At 37.5% G+C, this 26,921-nt stretch overlaps 1 protein-coding gene across 2 annotated transcripts in view; it reads right to left on the reverse strand.

Moving 5' to 3' along the window:
• STXBP5L (syntaxin binding protein 5L) overlaps positions 1 to 26,921 on the reverse strand; it is a gene marked incomplete at its 3' end in the record, with an annotated part of 212,603 nt that overhangs the window by 124,619 nt on the left and 61,063 nt on the right. For both annotated transcript variants that reach the window (XM_082013863.1, XM_082013862.1), the window contains exons 3-4: positions 11,905 to 11,986; positions 8,594 to 8,694 (exon numbers count right to left, since the gene is read on the reverse strand). In XM_082013863.1, the coding sequence (XP_081869989.1) occupies positions 8,594 to 8,694; positions 11,905 to 11,986 (183 nt within the window). The remainder of the gene's footprint in view (positions 1 to 8,593; positions 8,695 to 11,904; positions 11,987 to 26,921) is intronic.

Raw genomic sequence — 26,921 nt, forward strand, 5'->3', positions numbered from 1 at the left:
GGCAACCAACAGATTTCTCTAGTAAGCAGTCAATAAACCAATGAAAGTTGATGTTATTTTAGAGTAACATCTATCCTGCTGTAATTTAAGCACAGAGAAACCAAACTAGTTTTAAACTAGCCATCTTAAATTCTTGCAGAATTTCCTGTGCAGTGGCACCAACTCAGATTGCATTATAAATCCCACCCAAGAAGGTAAGCACAAAGAAATGAAATATTAAGCCAAGTTGTCCTCTATTGCTGTTGTGACTGTAATGTTACTACTAATCGTTCAACTATACTTAAAAATATAAACTAACTAAGGTTTTGAGTTTCAAAAGGACAAAATCTGAAAAGTTATGGTAAAATAGGGAAGGTAGGTTTACCAAAGGTAGGCTATTCCAGAATATTTCAACTGTAGGAAACCTAACATATGTCAAAATTAAAATCAGCACTTATAAAAACCATCACTATAAAATTCTGGTTTTAATGTCTATTTTCCACTGGATATTACTGAAAAGGAAATATTTTACTGGATATTTGGGGGATTCTGAAGTATTATTTTTACAGCTGATCTTGTAATTATATAAGTGATCCTGGTACTAATACTAATGAAACCTCTTAGGGGCATAATATTACAGAGGAAGGACAATGCACAAATAGAGTACGAGAAATCGAATGAAATTTAAAATGCAAAGGGCAAGGCCTCAAACTTCAAAGAATACGAACTTCCACTTTAGGCTCAGAATTCATGATACAGAAGTGATGGAATAAGTTAATTTCAATTTTGCTTGTCTTGCTTTGGTTCCACGCTTAAAGGTTTGCACTGAAAAGCAGCGCGTTCCCTGATAGCTAGGTAGATGTACATCGGTGAAGAAGTGTATTAGTCAATCACAGCAAGACCACAAGTACTGATAAGATGAGGCCACGTAAAAGGAAGATGTTATTATGGTATGCATGAGTAAACATATTCCTGCAGAGAGTACAAAAGAAAATGGTAATGTCAATGTCCACAGCACAGATGGGACCCTACCTAGAGCAGGTTTCCTTGTCTAATCATCAGCTCAGCAAGAACTGATATGAGAAGAAAGGCCAAAGAAAAGAAAAGGGAATGAAGACACAAATTTATAGAGGAAAACACAGAATCTTGATTTTTGTAGTGAAAAGAAAAGAAAAAAGCAGGTTGTGAATGGATATGAATGAGCTGTTTAACTGCAAAGAAGGGAGACAAAATATTTAAAATGCATAACAACGTGAATGCCAGAATATCAGAAGAAATGGGTATAAAAGAGCAGCCATAAAAATAAATTCATTCTTGAAGCCAGAAGGTTTTTTGTCATCAGAAGGATGTAATTAGCATGGAGGAATTTTCCCTAATAAGGGGAGTAGCGGACCTGAGCTGGAATGGTTGTATGATAGCGTCACTCTCCCTGCCTGGGAGGCCACTGCGTGTGGAGGAGTTAGTGACCCACACAGAATCACAGAATCACTAAGGTTGGAAAGGACCTTCAAGATCATCAAGTCCAACCATTAACCCAGCGCCACCATGTTCCATAAACCATGCCTTGAAGCACCACATCCACACGTTTTTTGAACACTTCCAGAGACGGTGACTCCACCACCTGCCTGGGCAGCCTGTTCCAATGCTTGACCAAAGCAGTTAGCCCGAGCCGGTGCAAGCCTGTGCTGCGCTGGGCTGCGCGTGCAGCGTGGCCTTCGGGCTGCCTTGGGCCGCCCGTAGACTTTGGCCGCAGGATGAACGCAGCCAGCCCCTCGGAGCAGCGGAGTCTGCCCTCGCCGAGCGTGCCCTCTGCGTGGCCTTGCCCCGATCCAACGGTGCAGCAAGGAAGTTTTAGTGCGAACGTCCTTTCTGTTTGCTAGTAGAAATAATGAATACAGTTGTTTTCTTATAAGAAAATCCTATAATAACTGGAATGACCAAAATGGGGCATCCCTGTCTATGGATGGGGTCTGCACAGCCTGCTGGCTGGAGGCCTGACTGATGATGCACAACTCTTACATCCCAGCATCTACAGGGATGTAAGATTACCTATACTATTCTCTCATTCTTTATAGTGCTAGCTCTAATAAACAGCATTTTGAATGATACCTTAGAGGGTCTGAGGGCCTTTCTTACTGGGATCATAAGGGACCAGCGCCTCTTAATGCAAAACATAGCTGGCTCATTATACAAAAGGAGGTATATCCGTTGTCTGGTCTGCAAGGGCAGGGAACTAGACTGAGGAGGTCCCTTTAGCTCCAATCCACTAGAAGGTCCACATATTTAAGATCTAGTAAAAAGAAAATCTTGGGGATTGTGTGAATTTTCATTCTATTTCAGTGGAATTGCATAATCTCACAAATCCATCAAATCGAAACCACTGATCCTTGATATCAACAAGCTAATCCATATTTTCTGTTTTTGCTTTTTGTTGATTGTTTAGCTAATGCGTGTTGAAGGAAAAAACCAAAATGCTTGTGCTATGCTTCTTTTTACGACCAGGACATTCATCATTTCAACTAGGTTGTACATCACCTTTCCAGGATGAGCTTATGGCTCTCACTGATTCTACAGGTGAAGTGTACTATGACATTTTCCATAAAATGACACGAGACCTGAAAAAATAACGTAATGTTGTGGGTTTGGTTTTTGGTTTTTTTTTTTTTTTAAACAGAGAAGGCAGAGGTGCATGGTAACTACATGAGCATGATTTGGGTCAGTCTTGCTGGACAAACTTTGTATCCAGTCTTTTCTCTTTCTGAAGTGACATTTGACAAAGTTCACTTTCCTGCCCTGCAGTACTAAAAGCACAGCCCTGTAAACAAAAGGTGTTGTTTATAAGCTTCAGGCATCTTTCCAAGCTCAATAATTGCATGCAAACAGCATTAATTGGTTATTAAAATCCCTGAGCATCATTCTTTCAAAAGTGACAAATGCTGATACAAAACCACGCCACACACATTTACTACTTATCTTCCACGTTTGAGGTGTGTGCTGTCTTCACGCTTGGCAAAACAGACTTCATAAGACAATAAAAAAAAGACTCTGCACAAGGAAGTTTTGTAAAAACATCTTCAAGATGTGGAAGCGAATGCCAGTCACTAACATGGCTTCTTTTACTTTCCCCAGTTTTTTCCATCATCAACCTGAGAAAGTTTAAATCTTTTCCACAAACTGCCTCTCAGTGTGAAAGTGTAGACAAGATTGTATGGTGAAATACGGCTTTGTATTCGAATCCTGTCGTTCTTTTGAACAGAACCTGTTTTGTGGTATAGCATGGCGGCGCAACCGCACTGAGCCTGCTAGCTACTTTCATCCTTGATGACAGACCTCTGTCTAATTTGGAAGTACAAACAATATAGAACTTTTAGTCGTACAATATTGGCCAGGAGGCTGGTTCATGAGCAGGCAAGCCATCACAGGAATTCAGTTCCTTGAACAGACAATGAGACTTGATCTAAGCTTAGTAGCTCACACGCCCCTAAGGCAGAAGGAAACAGATTCAGGCACTGCTGAGACTGCACAGCCCAGTCACCGCTATTAACTCAACAGCTGTCATTCTGAGGAGGTAAACTCTTAACAACACAGGATACAAAATCCTGCAAAGATGCAGCAAAACAGGTGGACAAAGATACAGCAGCTCTCGGGAAAGAATAGAGACCAACACACAAAAGAAAAGTCACCCAATCCAAAAATACCTGTTTTTTCTCTTTGCTTCCAAGCACTGCAGTAACACTCCCCGTCACCGTGTTCAAGCACTGCACAATCCCAGATGTAAGAGCCAAGTTTCTAATTAACAGTAGGTTACAGCTAGCAGGTTATTGCTGTAAAGGTCACCCACCCAAAAGGCTCCTTCTTCCTCTGTGGCAGCTGAAGGGAGTGTTACAGACCAGGGGCCCAGCGCCGGTTATACAGACCTGGCCCTGGGGAAGGGCGCGCGCGGCACCGCGGCGGCATCGCGGCGGCATCGCGGCGGCGGGAGCGGAACTGCGCTCCTGCGTGAAACCGGCACAGGCGGGCCTGAAGGACCCAGATTTTACTCTGTAATCCTTGACGGTTTTTCCTACGCTGGTTGCAGTAACCTTAAACAGGAAAACTGTGTGGACTGTTGCGGATTTAGAGCTATACTTGCTGAAGTCTTCTCTGGCTGTATTTAAAAAAATGAAGGCCTGCGATAGTTTTCAGTGGTTTAGCTTATGTTCCTCGCAGCAGATAAAAACAGTGTCTAGTTCCAGTAGCCGAGTTATTTGTTTTGCCTAAAATTGTCTACTGAAGATGAATCTGGCATCGCCCATGACACAAAGCAGGAAAAGGAGGGACTAACATAAGGAACATCGAACCTCCAAAAGTACTGAAGAGATTCTCCTGGAGTGTTTCCAGAAGTTAAAAAGTTTTACCTGTGCTTCCGATTTGTAAATAGAACAGCAAATCATATATTATCAACCATATGCACTGTCAAGCACGTCTTTAAGTAAACATGGCATCATTAGAGCTCTTGGTATGGGGCTCAGCACTGAAATGTGTTGCTTACAGTTATATTTTCTTGAAGTTTCTTAACGCATCATATCACATTCCAATTATGAAAATAGAAATTTAATATGACACAAGGCAAAACCATAAAATTTGCGACAAAGTCCTGGGCATCACACTGTAAAACAAAAATACTAGTTTCCCATTATGTCTTGTTCTCCAGTGTTCCTTCTAGTGTTGCTCCAAAGAAACACTTAGTAAAGAGCAGTGAATTATCAGAGACAAGTTAATATTGTTAATGTTGCATTAGCATATCCCAGAATTATTTGAACGGTGCTACAATATTCTAGGAGATAGCTTTGACACCAAGAACATACTACGTAAAATCCCTCACAAAAGGCAAATTAGCTTAAGAATAGGTCAGAAGAAGGAAAAAATAAATCTGTGGAGATTGCAAACTACGACTTAGTGGCTACAAAAGTACATTTTGTTAGTGCAGAATTATTCATAAACTATTCAGTACCTTCATACTGAGTGCTACATGATAAATGAAAGGTAACCAGAGTGCTGAAAATCTGTTTACAAACAAGATTTGTGTCTGTATTTGAGAGTTCCTTGCTCTTTACATCTATGTTGCTACCAACATCTGAAGAAAAGGAAAAACATGTGTTTGACTTCTGTGGGAGGGAATATATGTATATGCTTGGGGAAATTCGACTTAAGTAGTTGCATAAACATATACATAAACACTTATAAGAGCAGATTTTAGTCCATTACCCTGCAATCTTAAACGTCAAGAAATAGAAACTAATTGCAAATTAAACAGTTCAACAATATGAAGACTGGTGCACTAATAGCCAAAGACTTAAGTAGCATTCATCCATCTAACAGAATCTAACAGCTGTATGGTTCACACATCAGGTACTTTAAAAAGTCAGATTAAACTGATTCTACATGAAAGCAAATTAATTGAAGTCAAATTAATCAAGAATCTGACTAATACAATGATCTTCCTCATCACAAGCACATAAAATACTAGAATTTTAAGTGCATTATATTGCACCATTTCATGAAGTAAATCTGCCAATTGTCCAGAAAAAGAAAATCAAACAAACAGCATATCAAGGAGGCAAATATATTGTATGTATAAAATTACATTTTTTATAAATCCTCAAGGGACGCATGCAAATAGGAAAATTTGAAGCAGCAACATGCTCTGTTTTCATATGTAAATGGCATCAATGTGTTTGGGTCTGCAAAAGCTGTCTAAATCGAAAATGAAATTAAATTATAAATGGTGTTCTTGTAAGAACTAGCCATTGACTGTCTAAACACTTCCCTGTATGGACTTTTTCTATACCTTACTGTTTTCTGAAACCATGCATCAGTATTTTAAAACCTATTCTCTATCAACAAGCATTTCTACCTGTTCAAGAAACATCAAACATTAATTGGATCACAAACTTAAGAAAAAAGAATGAATCTTTCCCTCTTCAGTATGAATATTGGCTCCCCTTAACCTACCCCTGCAAGAAGAGAGGATGAAAATAACTTTTTTTTTTTTAACTGTTCCAACAGTGAAGACGACATTAATTTTTTGGAAGACAGACCTTTGAATTTCCTGAAGAAAAACAATTTTGATCTTATTGCTTTATCAGCCTCCCAAATTCCCCTTACATCCATTTTGCCATAAATTTCTTACAGCTAAGACAACCACTATTTGCTGTTTCTCTGAGCATCACATGATTCATAACTTCTGTGCTCTAACATAAAAAATGTATTCAGAAAAAAAATGGAAGCTCTCTTTTAGACGTAACTCTGTTAGACATATATATGGAGAAATGTTCCAAATTAATGAGAGGCATAATTAGGGTCTTAAGCCTTACTTTTTTGCTACTTGCCCAGAGGCTTATGTTGAATTTTACATACTAAATGTGTAACCAAACTTAGAAAATTGAAAGTTAGATGATTTGAAATGAATGGATATATATGTTAAAAAAAAAATAATAAAAATGAAGAGAGTTCATTCTGGAGCCAAGTGCTTGAATAAAAAAACCCAAAATCTTAGGGCAGTGCTAGAGAACCCTGAGAAGAAAAGAACTGCCTAAAAAGTTGTTTCCTCATACTTATTGAAAACTTCTTTTTTTTTAATTTAAAACTGAACTTAATTCTTTGATAATAGTATATAGCAGTGTATCAGGATATTTGCCTTATACCCTTTGATGTGCTAATAAAAATTATTTAAATGGCAGTGATCGTACCAGTTACTTAAAATATGCATAAAAGAACTAACAGTATTTTTTTTTTACTCTCAACTTCCTAGACTTTGATAAAAGGCTGTATAGCTAGCTATGTATTTGTTACAAATAACTACATCCTCAGATCCTTTTTAAACTTCAGTTCAAAAATGTCATTACACAAAATTTGGTTTTATGCAAAGGTTTCCAGTATTCCAAATAACTTGCTTCCAAGTATTTTGCCCAATATTTTAGGCTGTCGGAAACAAAAGAAAATTTAAGTAAATATGATGACGAATGCTTGCTCTTAGCAAAGCCAGAATCTGTGTGAGTTTATTTTATCAAGAAAACCTGATAAAATTCTGATCAAGATACCACGTTGGCCTCTCTGAAGAGAAATGACAGGCAAACAGGTGAACAGACACTGCATTCTTAGAAGTATTGATTCCTTAGGATGTATGGAAAGTTGCTGGCTTCCTTCCTATGGAAGGAACCTGGAATGGTTCCAGGATGTACTGGAATAACTTCTACAATATTTAGATTTATCACTGACAAATTGTAGATAATGTACCTACCTGACGAGAATATCAAGATTCAAATATTTCAACATATATAAAATGATGACTTACTGTCCAGAAGCAGCTCGCAAATGTACATATAATTTTTCCTTTTCATCTTCCCTCATGCAGTCCCAAACCACTTGATATACTTTTGCTACAGGTTATAAACTCTTTGGAATTAGGACGTATATTTTCTAAATTATTACGCAGTACTTCCCACAACAAAACTTGCAACTTGGTGACATTTAAGTGCAAACGTGATACGTATCTGTATAATAAACAACAAAGAAAAAGTCTTTTTCCATAATAATTTTCAGATTTGTGGCAGCTAAAGCTTTGATGAGCGTGTTTACTTAATAGCTCTGGGAAAGTACTGATACCTTTCACCACTGCGCCAGCCAATATATAAATGACTAAAAGAAGTTGCTGCACTGAAAGAAACACTGAATGTATACGCTATGAGAATTACAATATCACTTAAATTTACAGTCAAAACCATAGTACTTATTATACCTATGTTTTCAAATTTCAAAAAAATCCATCCCAAAAAGGAAGTATAGAATAACCATATTGCTCAAGGACTCACAAAAAACTAACTGCTGCATTTATGCACTGAACCCTGTTCTTCTGACTACTGACCTAATTCCTTAAACAGAAACACGAAACTTTGTCTTAATGTTAATAAAAGTGCAGCATTCAAGCACCATAATATTGTAGCAGGTTTTACTTGGGTGACTAAATGCAGATTAAAGTGCTCAGCCTCTGTTTGAGTTTGAAAATTATAACCACTCATTTAATCTATTTTCGGTAGGAATTTCTACAATTTGGTAGTGATAAAGTAAAATTTAGTAAAATAGCCTCTGATTCATTTGACATTTACCATAGTTTCCCAAATTCACAATTTATTTCTGCTAAACTCCCAATATTTTACAAAAATAAAACCCTTTCAAGGTAGAGAAAAGAATTATTTCCCTGATACAGCCAGCTGAGGTACTCTGGCTAGTGCTGAACAACAGATCAGCCTAAAGGATTACAGTGCTTGTGTCCAGTCTAAAGAAAAACAAACATGCTACTGTTCACACTGGTTCATGCAAATAGACGATAAAATGAAAAACATTTTGACAAAAGGCAGACAAAATTTTTCTAGTTCAGAGAAGGCTGCAGAAAGAGAAAGTGAAGTTTTTCTGCTATGGCAACAAGACTCAAACAATGGAAGAAAAAATTTCAAAGCAAAACTATATCCTCCTTTAGAAAGGCAAACTAATAAGCATGTATAATTAGAAATACAGAAAATAAGTTTGGGGTTTTTTTAAATGAGCTTTTTATTTTTGTGTCATATAGTCTTACCTTTCTCTGTTAAATTTCAGAGAATGTAGGATAGCTGGTCGTTTCTGTCGGAGATTCCACAAATGAAGTGCATCATCTGCACTTGCACTGACCAAAGCACCCTAAAGCAGACACAAAATACAGCACAACATATTAATTTTCTGCAGATTCTGTCTTATTCTTAAGTGATCCTCACTGTTAATGATCTACCAGTAGAAAACAACACAGTTAATTAAAAATGGTTCCTTCTTCCATAAAAAATATATTCAATAGTAAATTTGAATTGATCTGGTAAATGAGAACATTTTGATTTAGTACAGGATCAGCCAAAGTTAAATTAAAACTCCATCAATTTAAACTGCAAATTAAAGCTTTGAACCAAGGTTATACACGTGAATCCTCATGTATTTGCACATAAGCATAGAGATTAACAGAGGACAGACAACACTTACTTAAAAAGGCGAGCATGAAAGATTTAACTAAAGGAAAAAGGGATTAATGCACACACACACACACAGAAGTGACAGTGCCAAGCACAGTTTAGTAGTCATATCAACAACACAAAATTCAAAACCAGAACTGTGAAAAGAAGATGCAGATGAGAAAGTAGGGACAAGTAAAGGACCTAGGAAGAACTAAGAGATGTAGATGAAAGGACAGAGTCTTTATCACAGATCGGAAATACTCTGAAGACTGGTTCTGCTTCTGGTCCCCCAAAAATGGACATCTTCCAAGGTCCAGACCTCTATCTGCCTGGACAGCTTGAAGTGAACTCATTCTAATTCCTTCCTACTATCTTTCTCCTCACCATGGCACAGTGGTGCCATGAGGATATGGACTGCAGAGGAAGCTCACTACTGCGGCTGCAGTAGTTTAGTACGTTTACACCTTGGATAAGGTCTAGTACAAAGGATCTTTCTCTGTGTACTACTATACAGGGAGGAACTAGATACTGCCAAAACAGAAGGCAATGCTTTATTCTGAAGAAGGGTGAGAGTGTAACTGAAAGATCAGTTCATACCAACTATGACTGACCGACAAACTTCTCTTTTTGCATCTTGGATTTCCTTCCTAATCCTAGCAATGGATCTTTGCAATGTTGACATATGCAAATGAAATTTATGAAGTTCAGACTTCTTTAATTGTGGTGGGTTGACCTTCGCTGGATGCCAGGTACCCACCAAGCTGCTCTATCACCCCCTGTCCTCAGCAGGACACAGAAAGTAAAGTATAACAAAAGGCTCGTGTGTCAAGATAAGGACAGGGAGATCACTCAGCAATCACCGTCACAGGCAAAACAGACTTGACTTGGGGAAAAAAATTAATTTATTACCAATCAAATCAGAGTAGGATAATAAGAAATAAAACCAAATCTTAAAAACACCTTCCTCCCAACCCTCCCTTCTTCCCAGGCTTAACTTTACCCTTGAATTCTCTACCTCCTCTCCACCAGACGCACAGGGTGACAGGAAATGGGGGTTGTGGTCACTTCTTCACAAATTGTCTCTGCCCCTCCCTCCTCCTCAGGGGGAGGACTCCTCACACTCTTCTTCTGCTCCAGTGTGGGGTCCCTCCCACGGGAGACAGTCCTCCACGGACTTCTCCAACATGAGTCCTTCCCACAGGCTGCAGTTCTTCTTGAACTGCTCCAGCCTGGGTTCTTTCCACTGGCTGCAGTCCTTTCAGGAACAGACTGCTCAGCCTGGGTCCCTCACAGGGTCACAAGTGCTGCCAGCAAACCTGCTCCAGGCTGGGCTCCTCTCTCCACGGGTCCACAGGTCCTGCCAGGAGCCTGCTCCAGAATGGGCTTCCCATGGTGGGGGTCACAGGCTCCTCTGGGTGCATCATGCTCTGGCGTGGGGTTCTGCACGGGCTGCAGGTGGAGATCTGCTCCACCATGGAGGTCCATGGGCTGTAGGGGCACAGCCTACCTCACCCTGGGCTTCCCCACGGACTGCTGGGCAATCTCTGCTCCAGTGCCTGGAGCACCTCCAGCCCCTCCTTCCTCACTGACCTGGGTGTCTGCAGAGCTGTTGCTCTCACATATTCTCACTCCTCTCTCCGGCTGCCATTGCACAGTTTTGTTTCCCTTCCCGCCCCCCCCTTCTTAAGTATGTTATCCCAGAGGCGCTACCACTGTCGCTGATGCGCTCAGCCTTGGCCAGTGGCAGGTGCAGTCGTGGAGCTGGCTGGCATTGGCTCTATCAGACATAGGGGAAGCTTCTAGCAGCTTCTCACAGAAGCCACCCCTATAACTCCCCCGCTACCAAAACCTTGCCACACAACCCCAATACACTAATACAGTGTAATCCATGCTTTAATTCTCATCTCCCAAAGAGTTTGGACCAACATCAAAGAGAATCACCACCACAGAAATCAAATTAATCCTATGTATTAGGGGTTCTGCTGGTCACCTAATGCAAAGAAAGAACACTGATTCAAACCTTGGCCTATCTGTTTTCATCCCTGCCTTCCACTAAAGAATTCCATTGGACTGGATGTTTCTAAAATTTCAGTCCTCCCTCCTCAGTTTCTGTGGTTCAGGTACTTTCTCCAAACAGATGTAGAAAGAAAAAGTATTTCCCAGGTTTAAAAAACCCACAAACCTAAAACTCTTTCCTTGAGAGGTTCTAAGATCTCCATGCTTAGAAAGAGGACTTGAAACTGTCAAAAGTGTTTCCTTATATCATGGAAGAAAATTAATTAAAACTGAACTATGACTAGCTTATAATTTGGTCACGTTATGAGGTTCTAGAAAAAAAACACACAGATTTATAAGATACATGAAGTCTACTTGCTTATTACCACCTCCAGAGATGATCTGCACAGAGCAAGCTATTTCTTCATGTCATATAAACTTGATTTTGACAAACCATTTACAAAGACTAAACATAATGGTTTGATTGATGACCCCTGCAATAGCTTTTACTTGCTTCAAGTAGTAGCATATCCCCAACCACTGAGCTTTCAGCCAACAACCATCAATATCTTTCCATTAAAAGATTTAGCTCATTTATTAATTTCTATTTGAAACAGGACTGTGTAGCATACTTAGTAATTTAATGTATTTTACGTCTACCCCCACACATTCCTATATTGACTGCCTTTTGTTCAGTACTTTATACTGCTGTATATGAAGGTAATATTTTTCCCTGCATGCAGTCTCACAAATAGTCTTCTAAAAGGCTTTATGGTGCATGTCCTCTGGATGTACGCCACCAACTTGTTGGCACAATTTGTCAGTGTGAGAATTTATATCACTCAATTACAGTACACAAATTGACTTATTCAACTAAATTTATACAGAAGAATCTGAGTAAATAGGTCCTTACCTCATTGATTAAGAACTGGAGCTGTAGGACTGCAGCACCACTTTCATGTTGGCAGTAGCAATCAACACCAGGCCTGCCCAATCTGTTGCCATCAAAGTCAAGGATTCTAACATTCCTGTTATCACCAGAAGTAAAGAGGAAAAAAAAAGAACTACCAATTAAACTCTAATTAACCTTTAATTAACCTCAATTCTTCTTGCTTTTTGTAAAACAGAAGAATTCATCCTGACTTTCCACTGTTCTAATTAAAGCACCAACATCATCAGGCTGAAACACGTGCGGTTGGGAGTGATCTATTCTTGCCTGGGTTTTTTGCCTGTGAAATAAAGTAGATGAATTAACACAAAAATTCAGCAGGATGCATCTTAAATTTCTTTTTACACGTTATTGGTTCATATGACATGAATGTATCAGGTTTTTATACTTACCAAGACATTATAAAATTAATAATTTAGGACTAAGGTCAGTAAGACAGTTCTGTAGCCGGCTTTCTTTTTTCAACCTGAGAAACCGTTTTTTAGAGTGAGTCATTTCACGCTTACATAAAAGCTCACATGTAGCTATTGCTCGCTCTCTCATCAACACAAGTCCGACGCAGTGCCATGTAGAGTTACCCAAGCCTAGCTATGAACTACATTCCCTGGTCTAACACTCAGCCCGAGTGAAACCACAGTTACTGCTTCTGGCAACCCAGCTTGTTCACTTGGAATCAACACCGACACGCTGCTTTGCGGCAGTATCTCGTTGTCCAGATCTATCATGAATGTAGTTTTCTATCTGTTCTCTTGGGGTCTTTTTCTCTGCACGCTAAATTGCCATCTCCCTAACTTAGATGATGGCCTTTCCCATCCGAGTCAGAGACTTTAATAAGAAATTGCTGTTCCAGAAAACTACCACAGATAAAAAGTAAAATAAGAGAGGAATATGAAATATATTATTAAGAACATGTTGTATGAAACGGGTAAAATGCCTCCGTATGTATCCAAAACACCATGATTATGACCAGAAACAAGATTTTACAACATAAAGCTCTATCTGTTATATATTATTATATTAGCATATTTGAAAATCCTGAACAAAAATGCCAAGTGTCCACCTAAACTGCAGGCACATATCAGAGAATCTTTACTTCACAGGCGAAGAGACTTGCAATAAACTATTTTAAAATTGGCCTCAGGGAAGTAAAGAAAACAGATTAGCAAGTTTGAGGGTTAAAACTTTAAAATATTAAGTAATTACTTTTCAGTTGTTAAATAAGCAGCTTAATGGAGACCACTGACCTTTGAGATACCTGAGCTCTACTCCTGATTTTGCCAACTGGTCTACTGGGAAAAAAAAAAGTATCTTTTCTTCCCTGTGCCTTCCTTTCCCTATTTGTATAAGCTGGAGGTGGTGTTTTACAAAAGAATACAGTATATCCTTTGACAGTGACCTCAGTGTACTGGTATCTACAGATGAAAAGCTGTATATAATCATATATATAATGTATATAATCATAGCTACATTATAGGGCAGCAAGGTATGGAAAAAAAAATTAATAGCTCTATCTGCAACCTGTTCCCAAACTGTAGTCCTGAATATGATCATAACTGATAAAATAATAAAAAACCTGTGCATCATTTAAACAACCTACTTAAAACAGACAATAAAGATACACTAGTAATCTAGGATAATAGTTAGGGGTTGATGGTAATCCTTTGGTCTATTTTGAAACGACTGCTCTGTGGCATTTTTTTTTTTTTTTTTTAATATATATTGTTCCCCACTACTTGTTATAAGGTGAGAGGAAGCAAGACTAGTGCCAAAACCAACCAATGAACAAACCAACCAGACAACCAACCCACCGGGGATTTCAAAATGAGTAGAAGTTTTAACAGAGAAGTGTTTTTCCTTTAATTTGAGCTTTATATTCAGTATAAATACATTACACTACCTAATGACTGTGCTTAATGGAAATAGTCTTGCCCTGATTAAATGGCTGTCACCCTTCAGCATCAGTATCATGCTAAGTCAGTTTTCTAGGAAACATCCTAACAAAGTAGATGATTTCATTCAGTATATCCCAAACAAATAAAGCACTCTCCAATAATTCACATTTATTTGCATAACTGTTCACCCTGAAATACTTCACAAATTACTAAAATAAGAGATAAATTGTGCCTTCTGCTTCAGTCTGGCCAATTGCCCTGAAGTAAGGACTCATGATTAAATAGCAGCATTATCACCGATTGACGGTGGTTTTCAAACATTCTGGGAGCTGCGGTGAGGTCCTTCCAGCAGAAGGAGGTGCAGAGATATGACGACTTGGCACATGTTTTTGGCACTTTAGCCCATCTTCTGCAAATTCTGTGCTTTGCTGCCAAGGATGGAGGAGTACAACCTTACCTCATCAAATCTCTTCATACCAGTGTACTCTACCAGGACATGCAGCAGAAGTAGCTATAGTACAGGCTTCGGGCTGAATTTATTATTCTACTTTTGTTTGGGTTTGGTTGGGGTTTTTTTAATTAAATAATGACTCTGCTATCAGGGAGAGTGGAATATCTCTGAAGATATTAAAAGGGAGGACTAATACAGATACATCTGAATACCTCAAAGTAGACATCATGGGTTTCAAGGATAAAAGCCAGTCACTATCTCCTCTGTCAGAACATTGGATCTCCCAGGGGCCTTCACAGACATGCCAGATTATCCTAATTTATACATAAAAGGGAGAAAGATGAAAACTAAGTCTGAGTGTCTGCTGGGATCCAGAATGAAACAAGTAGAATCAGAATTATGTGCATCAGGCAGTGAAAGTGTGACAGTAATAACATCCTAACAGAGAAATGTTCTTTCTGAAAAAAAAAACATTTAATCCTGGTTTTAAGATCCATATGTGTGAAATAAATAGGATATTTTGCTCTATTCACTTGTATGCAACGGTTTTTCAGAGTATTTAAACATCCTGTTATTTCAAAGCTTATCATTATTTTGGAAAAAAAAATTTTAAAACCCCTCTGTCGTTAGGATGCCTAAGTTGCAGTACTTGAATTCGACTTCCAAAATGTAGTCTTCCATGACAGCATAATTCAGTACTAACAAAGAATTTACACCCTCATGTCTCGGGCCCTTCCATCACAAGTCGAAAAAAATGTCCATTTTCCAATATTGCAATCAGCTTCAGATTTTCTCTCCAAATCCTTTGGGTCACTTGTATAAAGATCAGTTAGTATATATATGGTATTCTCATGTCATATCCATAGTCACTGTATCTTGGATGCCTGATGTCAGAGCACATGCATACGTGGGTATGTTTTACTGGAAACCAAAGTTGCCAGTGAATGATTACATACAAAGGAGAGGTAGCAAGGGGCAAAATTTCTCATAAGCATGATCTATGACCTAACTTCCCACAGCATCCCACAAGTTTCTTATTCCATGACTCATTTTTAACATATGATACATGGAGAACTGATATCTCTCGTTCTTCTCAGAGGTTAGTAGTAATGGAATCCAAAGTCTTGAAAGTCTTGTGTGTTTGCTGAGAACCAAAACTGCAGATACTTTAGAACTGATTCCTGGAGCTGAGACCAGCGTTACCTGCAGCAGTTATTTAACTTCTTAGGACCAGAAGGTCCAGAGGTAAGACATGTTTTTCTTCATTAAGCTGGGTGATTCTTTAGTAGTGTCAGATTAAATCTTTTTGCAATAACAAGGACTGCAATCTGATTTGTTTCTCCTTGCAAGGCAGAGGAATTGAAGACATGGTATCATAAAGAACCTCCTGCAAGGCATGCCGAGCAGCTAACAGATATCTCCTGTCAAGTAAAAACTGTTAAATTACATATGGCACCTTTTTCAAAACCCAAATTCTTCCGTAGAAGAAAATGACACCAAGGTATGTAAATAAAAAACTCTAAATTCTTTTGACTGCTTAACTAACTTCTTCCATGACTAAAAGCAATCTATGTGCAGAAATGAACACCAAAGTAAAGTAAGAGGTTATCATTATTAAGCAGAAACCATGGTTTCACATGCACTGTTTTAATAAAAGATGCACATAGAAATGGACAACCCCTATTTACAGCCTCTCCTTTAAAACACGTGGGAACTGTGGGGTGCTGCAGAAGGAGCATTGCTGCTTGAAGGAGTCCTGTCATCTGATCTGCACTGACTGGTACATGTTGGAGCAGGAATATGTAGCATCCTAAGAGCAGATGCTTGTGGGCTGGTGTTACTCCATTATATAAACCAACTGTAAAATCGATTTAGTGTGTAACTTGAACACAGGACAGTTTTTTCTTGCAGAAGACCTATGCCACTGAGTTGAGTGATTTATCAGTTAAAAAAGCACCAATGCATTTAATTGAATAATTAAGAAATAGAATGGTCAAAGGATTCAACCACAACACTAAAACTAAAACAAACAGGTTAGTCAGTTGTACCTGTGTTACAGGATGGTTTTTGTCAAAAGGTAACAATAATGAAATCATCTTTATCACCTAGATTTGCAGTTCTGAACACAGCTGTTTTCAGTTCCTGGAATACACAGTTTTACAGTTCCTTCGTAGAATTTCTGTAGGTCTCACATACATTAATTTTCTATCCACTAAGGAGAGTGCATATTCTGGTACAAATATATGCCACAATCCTAGGTTTTGTACTTCAAATGGGCTTCAAGCTGAGATTTTTTTCTCTTTCCATGAGGTATTTTATCTTCATGTAAACTTCAAACAGTAGAGAATCCATGATTTCTGAAGCATATTGCTGCAGTGTTTAGATATCCTCACTATTAAGACTGTCATGTTATATGTAGAATCAATACATTTAGCTTCAGTTTCAAGCCTTTGGATCTCATTATACCTTTCTATGCTAAATTAACTAACTTTCTATCAGCAGAAATTTCCGGCTTTGAAACTGTGATCAAGCTCTATCTTATCCATCTTCTGCATAAATAACAACAAAAAACCCTGAGCTCCTTTATTCTGATGTCACACAGCAGTTTTGTTAGCTCTTGAATACTCCTTAAGTTTTTTTTTCTACATGTTTTAGAATTTGTTCTCAACTTCTTTCAAGTTTCAAAACCAGACCCATACATCATCTTGGTAATGGTTTACTTTATACAATGTAAAAACATATATGGCATTTTATTATTCCTTAAATTCAGTATAGTTTTATAATACTTTTGTGTGTGACACCTCTTATTAATTACCTTAGCAAATAGCGAAATCGTATTGTTTACGGTTTTTGAGACTTCTCCATCACTTTGCAAAAAAAATCACCCCCCTAACAAGTTTCATTCTGTAAACTACATGTAGTTGAGCTCACCAAATTCCTTAAAAAGGACAAGCAACCTAATCCTAGCTTTATGACCTTTTATTTGTTGTGGATTCACTGGACACTGCTTCATTAATCAATAACTCTCAGTGGTTTTTGATTTAAACATAGAAGGATTCAGTTTTACAATGAGCTTCATTATGTCTTGAGTTCATTCCACTGTTTAAATAAACAGCTCTTCTTTTTTTCCCTCCACTATGAGAAGGTGAAATACCGCTGCACTTGGCTACTCTCTTAGGATGCTAAATGTGATGTGTTTTATAAATACAAACTTTTGGCACCAATAAGCATGAGCTTCTGGTCTACAATGACCTTTGTCTTGTTTCTTTTTCTTGACATAGTTTTCTCTGTTCATGCATACAAATTACATAAAGAGTCAGTCTCGGGAACAGTTAAATATCCATTATGATATATACAGGCTGAAAAATTCGCTTTCGGCAACTTCGATTTCTTCCAGATTAAAGGACTTATAGATAGCTTGTATTTAATGGCAAGTCTATATATAGACTACAGTTGGATAGCTGAATGTATGCTATGAAAAATACAACCATTTATTCACGTAAAATGCAAATTCACATCAACACTCTTCACAGTTTTTTTATTTCTATTAATTTAGAAGCTATTTTATTTCCCAAAATATCTACAGATACCACAAGCATTATCAACACTCATAAGGCTATATATTTTCATCTCTTTGTCAGACTGCCTTCCAAGATATTTGTCATTTTGGGAATCATCTGTTCCAGAAACAGAATACAGATACAATCACCATGTGATTGAACTCAATCAACCCTAAACGTGAAATAGCAAATTGTGACAACCAGATAGTCAGAGGTAATCACTCCAGCAATGTTTCACAAATAACATGTAGGTGAGTAATTTCATATTCCATTCGTGGATTATCAATAATTTTCAATTTCCATTTGTGTACGCATATAAACACACAAACACGCATATAAAACAATTAACAGAAACCACCTAGCTCTACATTCACCTCCAAAAAAGAAGCCATTTGGTTACTAGTCCGTAAAAGCTCCGCATTGCCAGGCAGCCACCCTGAAAGCTCTATATTTTGATGTTGCCCTTCTTGCAGTAGTAGCAAACAACATTAAGAGTGTGCATTTACAGTGGGCTTCCTCTTTTTTTTTCAGGCCGTCATAAACCTCAGCAAGCTCACTGACACATACAGACAAAACCAAGAAAGGCAACGACGAGTGAAAACTGCAATCTGTAGAAGTGAGTGAAGAGTGTATTCATTGTATTCACAGGGGCTGTTTCAGAGGAATTTACAAATGCGAACACGAGTTTAGCCAAAGGCACGACAAATACGGGAACGGAAGGAGGAGCATATCTGTAAAGCTTCTTTACAAACACATCTGGTACTAAGCTACAGGGAGAATAATCTGGGACGTAACAATACTCTTGTCCTAACATACACTGGAGGTTACGGAAAACTAAACTGAACCACAAATGGGAGGGCTGTGTATTTTGGAACATCCTAAAGCCAGAAAGCCACTTTAACATAACCAAGATCCTGCACAACCACCTATAAGAGATAGAGATTAAAAAAAAATTATAAACACACTGCATTTTATTCAATTTACTGCCTTTTAAGAGGACTATGCAAATTATACCATTTGCTGGCCATCTGTATGCACCGGGCACAGATGGTAGTCTCACACACTCTCTCTTACAAAAGAAACCAAGCAGGTAGCTCTAACTCAGCTATTTTTAATTTCTTCCTTCTCAGCCTTCAGATATTAATATTTAACACGGTATTTGCTCCATGTATATTTGTACACCCAGAACACACATAGCACACGCAGGTTACCACATGTGCAGTTAGTGATAACAAATGATTATCTACAATGATTTAATACTAAACCCCACTGCATCTAAAAGTTAGTCATGAATGTCATGTTAGTATTTGTGTTATCCCTGCTTATACACTTTACCACCAAATTTGTTGATAACAGGGTTAGAGAAGGTTTTAGGAAGTTTTGGTTGCGCTCATCAAGCAAAAAAAATACGGAAGACTATCTATATAAACCCTACACAAGATCAAAATTTAAGACTTCTCTTATTTTCCTACAGCAGAGATTTCTTTAAGAGGTCGTTGGATTTTTAGCAATTTATAAGAGTGATCACAAGGTACTGATTTTCTTCATAGCTGTCAGTTATGAAGAACAACTGGTGACAACGGAAGAGTGATCACATAATAAGTCTTTTAAAAAAAGGTCAAAAAACCTGTCAAACTAAATGTATCTAAAAATAAAAGAAATTTTTCCAAATAGCAATTCTTCCTGTAGTTGCTAAGGAAAAGTTATATAACTAAAATAATCTATTAAACCTTCATCCATGTCATGACAGAGCTTGAGAATACATATTGCACTTTCTGTTTTAAACACAGCACCAATTAGCCATTACTGGAGATCTTTAAAACAAAACTGCACGTTTTCCCAAATGCTACTTCCAGCCCCATCTAGGACTAGGAGTAAGGTGATGAAGGTCCTACGGCCAATTCTGTAGTCTGTAGGAGATGAGAACAGATGATTAAATAACATCCCGTTCTTGTCTGAAAGTGTTTCGCTATCTATTTTAGCTAATACAGATATGGGGAAGAAAAACCTCTTGGTTCAGTGGTGTTAGAATAATTAACAGTTGCCCCAATTAATTCTGGCTAATTCTTCATGCCAGGTACTTCACAGCAATGAGTCCCACAGGACGACGGTTCTGTGTTTCATGAGCAATTATGGAGTTTTAAGATGAGCTCTGCTGTGCACATGGTTGTCTTACTCCCAATTTGGTCAAAGCAGAAGCAACAGGGAGCAGCTATACGACCACTTAACATGGGCTATTTTGTGCACGGTCCTGCAATGAGAATGTCCTGAATTTTACTCTTATCAGGTGATAAGATCCCCCCAAACCTACTTTGCTTAGGCTTATCAACAAATCGACATAGAACTGAAACAAAGAATAAAAAAATTCTACTGAAAGGATAAAATAATTCCATACTTCTCGGGAAAATTTTGAGCATCTTAACAAGAGGACATTCAATAGGAAATAATTTAAGCACAAAATAAATGCTTTCTATAATCAACCTGATTTCTTTCAAAGTTAAAAACCACAATTACATGCAGAGCCTAATAAATCAACCTGCTAAAGCAAAAAAATCCCAGAATTAATTAATAAATTTATTCCCTGAAAATCTCCAGACCACTAGCTATCAAGACAGTTAATTGGTTACGAAAGTGAGGTGATTGTCCAATAACAGATTGTTAGTAGAGCTTGTATTCTGATTCACGTATTTACTGTAAGAAGTCAACTTTGTAAATCAAATTAAATCATCGTTCACTTAGGTTTTTCTGATTATACTGGAAAAAGTAGCAAGGTGAATATATATAACCAAGGCACTGCAGTAAAAGCGGACTGTTTGACGATCTGCAATGATGATACATTTTCAGTCTTATTCAGTAAGATGTCAGAAAATTTCCACGTGTAACATCACAGAACACTTTTGTTTAACTGAGAGATCTAAGTATAATTATGTATATCCTTAGACAGGTATATTATGTAAGGGCACTTCAGTCAGAAAAAATTGCACTTATACACAGGTACTAATGCACTGAGAAAGACAGTAGCTGATCGTGAGTCAGGCTTTGTAAGTGGTGAGCGGCTTAGGGGTTCATCCGCTTGATTGTTTGAAAATTTCAATTGTTCCAAGGATTGCGCTCTATTAATAACATCAATATGCCAAAAGAAATACTTACTTTAAAAGACTTTCATTCAGACATTTCACTGTTTATCCAACTACAAGATAATGTAGATGCTGAGGTCATACATCACAGTTCTTTTAGGCAGTGCAGTGCTGCCTAAAATATTGAGTAGTTTTGTTACTTAACAGGAAACTGCTCATAGCTTGTTAGTCAGTTTATGAGCAATTCCTCAAATTTATCAAGTGCATCAGTCCTATTATCATCTGTTTAGTATTGGATGATTCCAGGAGGTCTCTGTTATAACACAAAAAATACTTCACATTCAAACACTTATTAAAAGGAGGTTCAATTTGTTAAGTTAGGCAGTAATTTCATTCCTGCCCCAGAAAAAAAGGACAATTGACATTTCTATAAATTTCAGTTAAGCTATATTGATACTCAGCACTTTTGTGCATCAATATATTTATTTTTGACACTTAATAAAGATGTTAATCTAGAATTTAATTTGTTAAGCAAAAATAGACGTGAAACACAGAAACTCACATGTTGTCGATAGAGGTCAAAATTTGCAATGAAGCTACTCAAGTTTGAATAAATACAATTTGAAAAAAATTAAGAATTTAATTTAAGAAAATTTAGAGCTTGACAAAAATTCATTGAACTGTCGGGTGGGGTTTTTTTCTTAGGCTTAGTTCAAGATAAATGATACTGTAAATGTACCTATGTTAAAAGGCATTCCAAATATCAGTCAACCTTAAAGAGTTTTGCATTCTATTATTGTAAAACTAAGTTGTTGGGTTTTTTTAAAGTTTTCAGCAACAAATTACATGGTAGAGGCATTACTCTTTCTCTAGTGCAAGATATAGGTTAAATGTTATCCACATTTCATCACTCATAACCCTTCTGAGTCATATTATTTCAAAATCTGATAGAATAAGTACACTATGGAGCACAGTTAATCAGCCCTTCCATACCAATTACATGAAATAGGTAACCAGCAGCTGGTTAAACTGTATTTCAGGAAGCACTTTTGGTGTGAATGAGTATGAACTGTGATTTTGCCACTTTAAACAGACACTTTTAGAATGTGTTATAAAAACTACATTCATGTTTGATGCCAGCTGTGTTAAGCATTTATGTTTTATTTGCATTAAAGTTTATAATCGTATTAGTTAACATGGGTTAAAACACGAGTAAAGGTTTGAAAGCAGAGCTGGTGAACACTGAATAACTTCCAAAGAGCACTAGGATTTTAAGAAAAGAACGAGTACTGCTGGGAATGAAACAGGATGTAGCAGAAATCTCTCAGGATCCCAGTCTCTCCATGCCAGTTACCGAACGCCTGCATGTTTCAGTGAAGCGGGTCACCGTTTCGGAACCTACCCTACGGAGACAGTATTAGTTTCAGAATAACCCGATTCTAGATCTTGTTGGACAAAAATCAAACAGGATCAAAACTACTTTCTTCTAATTTGGATTGCCGAAGAAGTGTAAAAGACTGGGAGCTCTGCCTCCCTCCGAGGGATTACTCTTTGCAGAAGACGGGAGGACTGGGACACTGCCATAGCCGACGCGCAGCCCTCACGCGGCGGCTCTGCCGGGTGACCGACGGCGAGATGGTGCTAGCGGGGGGGGCGGCTTCCAATAATCCAAATCCCTCCCTACGGGACAGAGAGAGCCAGCAGGTCCTGTTGAGGCTGGACGGCTATCATCAGTCCAGCCCTGTTTTACCGTTGCTATAATCTTTGGCAAGATCTACGGGTTTTGTGATCTACTTCAGGAACCAGATCTGCGGTAATAGCTGCGGATCCAGGATAGCAAACCATAATCACAAAAATCACGTTTCTTTAATCCTGTATTGTCTGCAAGACTTGAAAAATATAAAGTGCACCTCTGCATTCCCAATTTGCCTTTTTACTAATGCAAATATATTAATCTAAATGGAAAAAAATATGTTTTACTTTTCCTAGTACTGTTGTTTTAAATTCAGCATAAAAATTAGCATCTAGATTAATTTTAAGGTAGATAAAAGAATATAAATAAAAAAGGTTGATATGACGCAAAGTCTAGGGGAAGAGAGATATTTATCTCCATTTCACTTCAATGCACATAAGCACGGCATTGCTTAGGATGCCTGTTTAGGAAAACATTGGGGTGATTCTGAATTTGGAAATTGGACGTCCTACTTTCAGTTGTTGCCCCCCCGCCCCACGGCTTACCAAAATGAGTAGGAGATTTCCAATACTTGAAGCTCAATAGTCTATCAACTTTCCAAAGGAATATATATTTATTAGAGAAGCCTTTGTGGGACAGGACCACAATGTATTTGCTAAATCATCTCAAAAAACTTAAGCAGACCAGAAGAGGCAGGTGCACACACACACATAGAAACACACTGGGATAGAGAGAAATGTTGAAAAGATGGGTGTTTAAATATGAAGATAGCAAGGAAAGAAGGATATAACTGTTCAGTGCTTGCAAGAGGCAGAAAGATGAGATCATTCCTACCAGAAGGTCAGTGACCTTATAGGACAATCAGAACTTTGTAATGCAAAGAGTATTTATAAACTAAGGAATGGCAGTGGAACAAAAAGTTTACTTTCTGACATACTCCAGCCAAAAAAGGAAAAAAGGAGAAAAACCCTAAACAAATCTAAAACCACCAGTCATCTTCAACATAGACTTCTCATGTTGTGAGGACTCAGAATCTTCAAAGAGTAGGTAGACAGATTCAGAGTTTAGGTTTGCACAAGGAAATGCCAGTACCAGTATAGATAAAGCAGTACAAGGACTCCTGAGAATACCGGCGTATTAGAACAAGCATTGACAAGATGTACTCAAAGCTACTGACAATGCTTGGAGGCTTTCTTGTTCAAATTTGCTAATGGATCTCTCTTAAAGATGAGATATACTCACATCCTAATATGTGATAAAAATGTAAGTCCATAGCTTGGATAAAGTTACCCCATTTACATATTTTACATCGTAAGGCTGAATTTGTAGCATGAAAAACTTAATAGATTTATAAGTCAATGGAAAGAGAAGATATGCCTCTCAAAGAGATCATGTCAAACTGACCATGTTTAAAGGCAAATGTTTATTCTTACTGGGTCTCCCCCATCCCCTCTGCCAAAGACAGGCATCATAACTTGAAACTGATAGGCGTCTACAACAGCTACTTTCCTGCAAGTTAAACTATGATTATGTAGAATATGTACATTCAATATCTATACTCATTTTTCCACAAGAATATGAAAACGTCACAAAAAATCCTCTGCTCTTGTACCCCACAGTGAAACATTCTTTTCTAGGTTTAGAAAAGAATTCAGCTCTATATGCATAAAAGAGGTTAATTCCTAAACCGGGCCTTTGCTGTCCAACTCAATGTCCCATTTTTCTTATGGCTTGATTTCAATGTTGTTTGTTTTAAAACAATCAGCTGTTGAGAAGGAGCCCTAACTCTCGCCTATAAACAAACATTTCCCATGCTGATCTTGTCAAGAATAAGAGAACTGTAAATTCACCACACCAAAGTTTTCCTGGGACTAAGGTCTGTATTTCTCAAACTACAAAGAGTTAGACGGCGTTGGTTGCTCAACATGATTTCTATGATCCCATAACAAAGTTATGACTTTTTCTTTAAATTAAGGCATACACACCAAAGCAGACGTTGAATCCAATTCACAAAGACATGTATATTTCTGAGTCTATTCAAATCTTCAACATTAATATTCACTGCACACTAATCATCTAATAGACTTATTATTAATGGTACTATAAAATGATAGTGATAGTATCAGAATTAAGTGGTTCCTCTGACATAAAAAAGAATATATCCAACAATATTTATCAAATAGCAATTAAATTCTCTGAATAGTTTACCTGCCTAATAACTCAAATATATAGTATAGATTTCATATATTTTTATTTTGCAAATCAGTAAAATGTTAAACTCTCAGAATGTAAAGTTGAGCTTACTGTAGACAATAGAAAAGGATGTCTACCAGCTTCAGGAGGATTAATTTTTGCACTGGCAATCCACAGCACGTTAGAATCAAGGGTTACAAGTCAAGCTATTCTTTTCCTTTACTATTTTATGACAGTAAATACTTGTAATTGCCTTTCATTTCTTCCGAATTACAATTGTGCAATGAGGGTACTTACAATCTACCTGCTAACTCCAACTACTAGAGTGATTTTATTGTATCTGCAAAGTACAAGCACTTCTTCTGTTCATTGAATATACACATTGCACATTATTTCTCTGCTATATTTATTTGTTAACAAACAGGATACAGAAATTAAAATGTGGTAAGAACTTAATTTGGAATGCTAAATTTCACATTTCCTCTGGCTATTCTGCCCCACTACTACTATAGCCTACAGTGGCTGAAAAAGGAAAATAGCTTTTGATACGTAGAGATTCATAGGGAAAGGGTTTTTTCTTGTCGTTTTTCCTTGTGGTTTTGGGAAGAGATTGTTTTTAAGTAATACAGGTAACACCCTAAATTTCTGTCAGCTTCAAGATATTCATGGTTGTGGATGACCAAGGTATTATGCATCCTACTTTACCTAACAGAGTCCAGGACAATGACACCAGCTTTAATGCATTCTACTGCAATGTTTTTAAAAACCTGTTTCCTGTTATGGACATTATCTTTGGATAAAAAATACTCAGATGTTGGCCATGTTTGTCCCACCGTGACATCCCCAGCGATACTGTTCCTCTAGCATAAAGCAGTTGCCACAGTTGGACCCTGGTTTCACTGCTCCACAGCCTGCTGAAAAGAAGAAATTCATCAAATGAAGGAAATGGTGAAGAGCAAAGCTACTGTAATTGTTTAATTGCAAAGGCCTGGTAGAACTACAGGTGGCAAAGCATAAATTAGGGCAGCTCCTCCTTTGTTTTAAGCCTTGTTTGAGTCAGATACCACAAATTCCAAGCTCTGCACCAAGACACTTTGTATGTCAACGTGTCCTGCATTAATTTAGGTATGTTTTGACATTTTTTTTGCAAGATAGATTATGAAACTTGAACCAGATTTGTACTTAATTTGCCAAGATTCTCTCACTTTTTCTAGTGCTGAATTTATTTCAGATCACTGTGTAATATATCATGTTATAATAAAAGGTACAAGTAGTCAATTGTTGTCAAACCAAAGCTCTTACTATAACATCCTTTCATCACTAGCTCTCTTCAGTTTCCAGCTCCAATTTTACAAATTATGCTAGAATTGCTGTATTAGCATGAAAACAAACTATAAGATGAAAAAAAAACACTAGACAAAGTATGAAAAAAAAAAAAGATTACTCTGGTTGATACTAAATTTTCAGAACCAAAATTCTCTGACAGCTAATGGAGAAAAAGCAAATTTTCTTAGTTATTGGAGCGTGAGAAGACCTAGTCCGACTTCTTGTATTACCTCAACAAGAGCAATACTGTTTGTTTAACAGAAGTCTGTCTTCCAGAAAAGCAATTTCCTTGGTAATTCATTTCAAAGACTAACTACACATATTGCTAAATGTATTAAGGCAATTTGTCAGACTTTAATTTCAAGCCACTAATACATTTCTCTGTTGTCTTAGAAAACCCACCTTTTAAGTGGTCATTTTTTTCCTGTGAAAGGACATGTACAAAGGAGTAAAACCATCGTTCAGTCTTTTTTTTTTTTTAATAAACTAAATCAGACTGAGATCCTCAAATCTCTGATTATAACATTCTTCCACCACCCAAACCATTTTTGCATCTCTCCTGTAAATCTGTCAAGATTTCTACAGGTGTCTTCACATTCACAAAAACAAAAAGACAAGGCAAGCAAAAGAGAGAGAAAACAGGGAAAGTTTCCCTAATAAGCACTGCCTTCTTGTTACCTAGATTTCACAGATTGGTAATTCACATCACTACAAGAAACACCTCAACCACCAATGCAGAATTAAACTAGTAATGCAACAGTCAATTGTTAAACTTCAGTACCAATAACA

Source organism: Phaethon aethereus (assembly GCF_964289735.1).
Source record: "Phaethon aethereus genome assembly, chromosome: 1".
In the NCBI taxonomy this organism is placed as follows: domain Eukaryota; kingdom Metazoa; phylum Chordata; class Aves; order Phaethontiformes; family Phaethontidae; genus Phaethon; species Phaethon aethereus.